At 38.4% G+C, this 8,363-nt stretch overlaps 1 protein-coding gene across 2 annotated transcripts in view; it reads right to left on the bottom strand.

Moving 5' to 3' along the window:
* Nucleotides 1-245: 245 nt before the first annotated feature.
* Trhde (thyrotropin releasing hormone degrading enzyme) overlaps nucleotides 246-8,363 on the bottom strand; it is a 388,187-nt gene continuing 380,069 nt past the window's right edge. The window contains exon 19 of one of the 2 annotated variants that reach the window (XM_021204999.2): nucleotides 246-2,749. In XM_021204999.2, coding sequence (XP_021060658.2) covers nucleotides 2,606-2,749 — 144 coding nt within the window. In that variant the 3' untranslated portion in view covers nucleotides 246-2,605. The remainder of the gene's footprint in view (nucleotides 2,750-8,363) is intronic. The other variant, XM_029542439.1, reaches the window with a different exon arrangement.

Genomic DNA, 8,363 nt, shown 5'->3' with positions numbered 1-8,363 from the left:
AAAGACCTTAAGGAAATTAATGAGAAAAATATGTAAAAATTGGGAAAACATTATATTTACAAGTTACATAGAGATAATAATACCCAAAGTGGCAAATAGTCTTGTATTTTCTAATTAAAACAAAGTTTTGCTGTTATACATATAATAAGAAAGGAACTTTTGAGACTAGACCATGGGCACTTTCAAAACATTGTTATTTCATGTAGATAATTGATTTGTAAAACACACGAGAGAAAGGTAGAAACTCTAAGTAGAAAATATAATTTTATAGCTACATTTTACAGAATATTCCAAGAGATATCATTAGTTTTTATTATTTTGAAAATATTACTTATTTAAACAACTAAAAAGAAACTTTAAAGCCTGATATAATTTAAACATCAGAAAGGTTCAATAACTGAAAAATGTGTAGCGCAAAACTGCCATCTCAACGCCGTTGGTACCACTAGTCTGTTGAACAAGTTTTGTATGAGGTATAAACATTGTACATAATTATACACTGAGGATTTAGATAATAGCTAAACCAGTTGTGTTCAAGGCCACTAAAACACTGAAAGAGGATTATGACTTATTAACAATGGGGAGGAAAGAGAACTAAGAAAGCCCCTCAAACTCAAAGTTGGAAGTGAAAACTCACTTAAAATGAAAAGCACCGCCCCCAACTCAAAGGATTCACAATACTTCAGGGAACAAAACAAGACACCCATGTCTACCACTTTGGGCAGTTCTGCTCTATGAATGAATTCACCAGTGCTGTAATAGGTATTTAGGCTCCTCATGGCTATAGACTAGTTATGAAGGTTATATTTTAAACTTGCTCACTTTTAGTAAGTAACTTAAATCTCAGATGTCACTTTAAGCATGACCTAACCATCACTCTTTCATACCACAGAGTTCTTAAAATTCATGTCATTTAATTGAATGAGGTGTTGAAAATAGTAGCTGTAAGAAATAAATATTAATTGTTTACACGATAAGGTTCAGATTTAGTTTTTATGTAGTCCATGGATTGGGAAATTGCTTCTCATTTCTACAAACAAAAATAATTCTATGACCTCTATTTTATAAATGATTTTTTTCCAGCATTGAATGACAGTCTCTGAACTGCAACATTTGGAAGAGCTGAACATCACAGGAAAACCAAAAAGAGTTACACAATACTTGACTCAATAGAAGAGTTGTATAAATATTTTACAATGTTCAACTTAAGATATGTTGACTCTGAAGCAGGGAACTGGCCTATTGGGTACGAGAAGCACTGAAATTTTGTTGTGTTACACACAGCCATAGAAATGGCTCTTCAAAATTACTAGGTAGAACAGGGTTGTCAATTCCCATAGGCTTTGTACAGTAACACAGCATAAAAGCAACTTTGTGTCTTAAGGGAGGGCACAACTGGCATTAAAGGTCATTAAATACTAATAGACCTGTTGAGGTATGGTTGCTTAATGAAGGATAGGCGCACTATACACATAAAGATCAACACACAGAGAGAATTTAACTCTGCAGTAGCAAAACTAAGAAACACCAAGAAGCTATACAGAAACACTTTCTTAGCAGTGATAATTCTAAGTTTACACAATTGTTTTATGCAATAGAAATGTTGACCAACATAATTACAGAAACTGGCATAAGGTTGCCACTGACTTAAAAGAATTTGCAGAGTGGTTAGTTTACATGTGTATTTTGTTAGAATTCAGTTTCATGTGGTAGAATAGATCATTCTTCAGTACATAGACAAAAAAACAAAACACTTAAGAAAGCAAGATATATAAAGTAGGAATGTTGAGATAAACTTCTTGAAGCCTTTTCCAGGTCTCCACAAATTTATAAAAGAGAGCTAAGTTTCCTTTGATCTGAAGAGAGTCTTTGAACAGGTGCATGTACAACATACTATATACATATGGATCTTCCTTGTGCACATAATGCATATGTACATACTATCTATACATCTTTGCAAGTGTATACACAGCTTTAACTCAAAGAAAATGAGTTAGCAACATTTCAGTAATCATTGCCAGACAATCCAAGTGCTGAAACAATCCACACAGATTGCTTAGAGAGCTGTTGTATCTCCCCTGTTGTCCATGGCTGAGAACAGAATTCCCTTTTGAAGTGCTTTTTTTTTTTTTTTACTTCCACTGCAACACTGATTGTCATAGGTAATTGTTGTGCTTTCGCGTAATGCCCATTCTGGATGTACATACATAATGTTCACATACAACATTGGACATGTTAAATAAGCATGCCGGAACACAGGCAGGACCATATATCCATGCACAGAATATTCTGAATAGGATTTCCCAAACTGACAGCAACATTAACATGCACCAGTATCATACTTGGTCCTGAACAGTAGGGAATGTACAGCTGGAGTAACCAGGGCAAGTTTCACTTGCAAGAGTTTCTTTACAGAGGAATATCCAGTAGAAACACAAATGTAGAGTCAATGAAACAAGAATAATAGCCCCCAACAAATCAAACACCAAGACAGAAAGAAAATCCTCCCTCATGTTCACACTGACATTCTGGCTAGCCTCCTCGTTCCACAGAAAGCAGGTCCTCCTACAAAGTTCTAGGGTAAGTGCTCTATAAGTGATGGATATTAGTGTCTCATGGCTTTTCCCAGCCACTGGAAAAGCTCATCTTGGTAAAGCCTTTTCCAGCGCACATTGGCTTCCACGGTTTCCACAGCACGTGAGAAAGAAGCAGGTGCTACTCCATCATAGGACTTCATGAAGTTCTTTAGCTGGAAATAGAAAATGAACATGGTGAATCTGCATGTATTCATGCGAATTATGTAGAAGATACATGGATAAGATGCATCTGAGATGAAGTGTCACTTGGAAACCTAGAAGGCACTTGAATAAGCCCTCTAGCTCCACTTGCTTTGAGTTACATTTAAAAAGTCATGCACATAAGTCCTGCGTTCTTGTCTTCTACTGCCTTGCTGTGTAGAGCTAATATACCTGGTTTGTTGGTGATAATGACACCACTTTCCTGAGTTACTTTGCAGGAACTTGAAGGCTGCCATCTGCTTAACCTACCGGGTTCACCTGGGTGTAAGAAGATGTCTTCCATATGACTTTTTGATATTATAAGGACCAATATCTCTCCCTCATAGATCATGTTAACACTGGCATTTTCTGAACAGGGAGTCTATGAAAAGTTGTGAAGAATAATTCTGAATGAACAATAAACTGATCACCTTTAATCACTGTTCCTAACTTACGGCACCTTGCTTGCCTACCCCATCTGTAACCTCCCAAATTCTGTCCTCAGATGTGTGGGCTTGAGACTTGTTTATCCGTCTCTCCACATGCGGCCTCTAGACAGTAAGCTCCTTTTCTCTATAAAAACAAATCTTTTTTGTTTCATTGCTTAACATAGCGCTCTCTCATTACCTGGGCTGCATGGGTAACATCATCATGATCCGAAGTAAATATTCTAATGTGGAATGAGTTTGAAATGAAAATTAACCACGTGGGGGGTAGAAAGTATGCTAGAATCAGAAGACAATGCTGCAAACCAGCATGCTCCAGACAAGACATGCTATCACGAACCTACAGAAGTTCTAGTTACTGGCAGTTGGCCTGTAAGGTATTGGCCATCTGTCAGTCACAGATGGAGGGGTGCTCTGTAGACCCTTCACCATACTACTAAACTAATTGGTTCCTGATAGATTTGTGAATAGAGGCACTATCTTTAGTTACCCTCCCCCCTCTACTCCATCAGGCTCCAGTGAAAAGTTTCAAACCTAAGTCACACAGTTGGCCTTTTCGAAACTCACAAAACTAAACAAAAAAGACATTGGGTATATGAAAGAAAGTTGTAGCAGATAGGAGACTAGACAGATGTTAGAAAAGGAGAAGAGAGGGTCTGGAGTAAGAGGAACCATACATGTGTAAAGTTGTGAGGAACACATTTAATTAGTCAAAAAAAAAAAAAATCCTACATTTAAAACAATAGGTTGTATCTACAATGTGGTGTGATTTACTCTCAAATGTGTAGAAAAAAACAGTGTGGGAAACACAGTTTCAATAACTTCAAAGTGGTTCATTAACAGACAACTGTAGAGAATGGATAAATCCTGAGTGTTTGAGGCCCCGAGTGAAAGTGTATTTTACATGGGCCTAGATCCCAAGAACAATTGGCCCATTGTAAACTGGCCAAGCCATTACCCATGTAAGCCTGGCTCAAGAGGGATGGCAAAACTTTCCTGGGAAGTGTGAGTATGAATGTTTATGAATGATTAATTGGTGTGTGTGAAGATTAGGGCCTGTAGCATCCTCCTGGATGTTTACGACCTGAGACCATTCCTGTGTAGAGAACTTCTACTGAGACCAGCTGACCCCTCCCCATTTGCTGGGATTTACTTGCTGAGGTTCCAGATGATGACTGTGATGAAGAATCCCTTCAGATCCCAGCTTCACTGTGTGTGTGTGTCCATCTGTTATTACTTCGCTATCCCTGGCCAGAGTTCCAGGACTCAAGATATACAAAACGCAGCAGACAAAATTAGAAAATATAATTTATCTATTCACAATAGGTTGGTGGTATGGCTTCAACAACCAGGTCTAATTACAAGTTACATCCACCATAGCAAAAAAGTCTTTGCAACTGATTATAACACTAAAGGGTCATTTTCCTATTTGAATATGTTAGACATGTTCTAAAAGTCAAAATATCTTAAATGTCAAGGGATTGCCAAAGTAACTGGACAGTAGAACACAGCATTGGTGTTATGAAAATGAATGATTAATGAACTCTATTAATGTGATAGATTTAGAAATATTAGATATTTAGGATAAGGAAGGATATTAGGTATTTAGAAATATTGAATTATTTAGGATAAAGAAGAAATATTGTTTCATTTAGTCAGAGAATTTGAGCACTGAAGTTCAAATTTTTAAGTGCTTTCCTATGATTCTTATTGGAAGACATTTTTGTTTAGAGAGTTCATACACTCTGAGAAGACTCAAAGAATCTGCTTCAAGATTAAACACTAGCACCTTCACTTTTTTTTCTGTATGCCTTAAGAAACTGGCGACCAACCAACAATTACAGTGCTAAGAGACAAATGTGAAAAATCAACTCACAGCAAAGTGACATTCTGTGGTGTAATTAGTGTGGGGTGTGATCCCTCACAGAGTGGTTGCTACATGGCGGCTCCACCAGGAAGGATATTCAGGGCCTCAAGATAAGATGATGACAAGAAGAGTGAAGTATGGGGGTGTTGAAAATGCGGAAGGTCTACTTCTCCAAATTAACTTGGATTTTAATTCATGGATATCGTGGTTTGTTTATTATGACATTTTTTGATGAGTTGATACTAATGGGCTTTATGAAAGTTTATCATCTGGCAATGTTGGCAAAGGAAAAGTGTATCACAGAACTAAATACTTGAGATACCATTGTGCTGCCTAGTCTTTCATCAAGACACAAATTAGAAGCCGGGCATGGTGGCGCATGCCATTAATCCCAGCACTTGGGAGGCAGAGGCCAGCGGATTTCTGAGTTCGAGGCCAGCCTGGTCTACAAGGTGAGTTCCAGGACAGCCAGAGCTATGCAGAGAAACCATGTCTCGAAAAAAAAAAAAAAAAAAAAAAAAAAAAATAGAGTTATCTGAAAGGAGGGAACCTCAATTGAGAAAATACTTTCAAAAGTTCCAGCTGTAAGGATTTTATCAATTAGTGATTAATGGGCGAGAGCCCGGCCCGTTGTGGGAGGTTCCATCCCTGGTCTGTTAGCCCCTAGGTTCTCTAAGAAAGCAGGCTAAGGAAGCCATGCACAGTAAGCCAGAAAGTATTACTTCTCCATGGCCTCTGCATCAGCCCATGCCTCCAGGTTCCTGCCCTGTTTGAGTTCATATCCTGACTTCCTTTGATGAACAGTGATGTGGAAGTGTAAGTCAAATAAATCCTTTCCTCTCCAACTTGCATTGTGGTCATGGGGTTTCATTACAGCAATAGGAACCCTAACTAAGACAGATACCAAAATCGCTGTATTTTAAGCAACCATAGATACCTAAGGCATAACTGAGAGTTATTTTATGGTCCTAAAATTAATGTATTTGACTAAAATTATGTATGTGTGTGTATATGTGTATATATATATATATATATATATATATATATATATATATATATATGGAGGAAGAAAAACTTAAGGGTATTTCTTGCACATTTCCAACATTTTGGATACTGCTCTATACAAATATATACCATACATAATACTTGTATGCACATATACATGCACAGGAAATATTTGGGTTATAGTTTGAAATTCATTAATACAATGATACACTTTCATTCACATAGATTCCAGTGGATTTAGTCTATAACCATTTAGCAACAAAAATGTGTTTTATTTAATTGTGAGTTGTGTGATTTACTACAGAACATGTTATCATAGTATATTTAGTTATATATTGAATGTCAATGGAAAATACACACACTTGTTTCGAGGCATTCATTGAACGTGCCAGATAATGATCAATGGTCCTTTGGAAACTTGCATTCAGGGCAAGATGATCTAAGTCTCTTCATGCAGTAGCTGAACACATGAAGAAAATGCCAACCCACAGACTTAAATAGGATCTATTACTGACACAATGACAGAAAGTCAGAATATCATGTAAGACAACGTAACTAGCGGATCCCTAGAGTTTCCTTTCTCCAGTTCTGATTGAAGCACGCTAAATACTAAATACTTTCCTCACGAGCTCATCCCTTGTGAGGTGGCTCAAACATTGGTAGAGGCTCCTATTCATCAGAGAACATCGGGCACACTTTGCACAGTCTCCACAGATTGGCCTTGTGACCCGTATTTCTCAGCACTACTTATGGAAAATGCGTTTTCAGAGCCCTCTCACAGGTCCCTGTGGGGCCTGTGGTGTCTGGCAGAGCTTGCTTGCCTGTGTGGCCTCCGCATAAACAAAGGCTTAGCTGTCAGGCTCTTTTCGAGATTTTCTGCCTCCATTAGGGTTGATCTTAATTGGCTTTTGATGCATTTGTTTATGTGACTTTTATTATGAACAAGCTTAGGCACCTTTGTAAAATAAAATTTAGTAAAATGGCAGTGTTGTTTGTGCCGTGTGATTCTCTTAGCACAGAATTTCTAGGTGTGTTTATTAATCCATCTTTTAAAAACCTGTTTAATTCTGAGAAATATCTTATTTATACTTCCATTTATTTCATTTATTCAGTGTATCCTTATTATCCTAGACTCCAGCAACATAACTTATTTTAAGCGTGAATCCCAAAACCTAGCATAATCTTGATAGAACTAAATAGAATCTTGATAGAACTAAATAGAATTAGCTGTTGACCTATTATGAGGTAAAGAATTTTCCATTAAAATAATAAATGAAGTCTCTATGATAGAGAGTAGGCATATTCTTCTACAACAGACTTGTGTGTTAGTTTCACAGAAGAACCCAGCACATGAGAGAACTGCTCCATAGACATTAGCTGGAACGTGACTAAGGTTTCTGGGACTTCAAGAGGTCAGGCTTCTGCTAATTTAAAATTAAGGAAAGAATGGATTGCCTCATGAAGGAATATCAGCCAAATTGCAATGGTGGGGGAGCATCCTCTTTGAAACAGGGGAGAGGAAGAATGGGATAAGGAATTGTGGAAGGGGGGGTCCAGGAGGGACCAATGGCTAGATTGTAAATAAACAAATACATTTTTTATAAGTTTTTTTTAAAAGTAAACTACAGTCCTAGGTATTAGGGGAGTTTGAGGGAAGGAACCATAAAATAGAAAGTGCCTTTCTACTTAATCTCACTGAAGCTGAGACCAGTAATTAAAATATTAAATTATAGCTTTGTTCTGGTGCATTGCTGAGGAGAGGGCGGCCTGCAGAAGCAACACAATTGCAGGGACGGACTCCGTTTCTGGCTCCAGACATCCAGCACCTTTCCTGCCAGAGGAGAGGTGTCCTCCTAGGAGAGTTCTCACTGCCTGAGCTGGTAAGAGAGCCATCTTTGCCATCTTTGCTCCAGTGAGTTGCCAGGAGAGGGTGGTCTGCAGAAGCAACACAGCTTCTGGGAAAGATCCCGTTTCTGTATCTAGACATACAAGCACGTTCCCCACCAGAGGAGTGGTGTCTGATGGGGGGGAGGGGGGTCTCTCACTGCCTGAGCTGTTTGGGGAGCCATCTTTGCTCTGGTTCACCTAGGCTCCAGTCTGCACTGGTGAGAGTGTGGACCACAGAAGCTACACAGCTTTGGGACAGACAGAAGCAACATAGCTTCTGGGACAGACCCTGTTTCAGGCTCCAGAAATTTGGGCACCTTCCTCGCCAGAGGAAAGGTAGCCACCTGTGAGAGCTCTGTCTTCCAGAGCAGGTGAGAGAGT

The sequence above is a fragment of the Mus pahari genome, chromosome 9 (assembly GCF_900095145.1).
Source record: "Mus pahari chromosome 9, PAHARI_EIJ_v1.1, whole genome shotgun sequence".
Classification (NCBI taxonomy): domain Eukaryota; kingdom Metazoa; phylum Chordata; class Mammalia; order Rodentia; family Muridae; genus Mus; species Mus pahari.
This window is presented reverse-complemented; position numbering and strand designations above follow the sequence as displayed.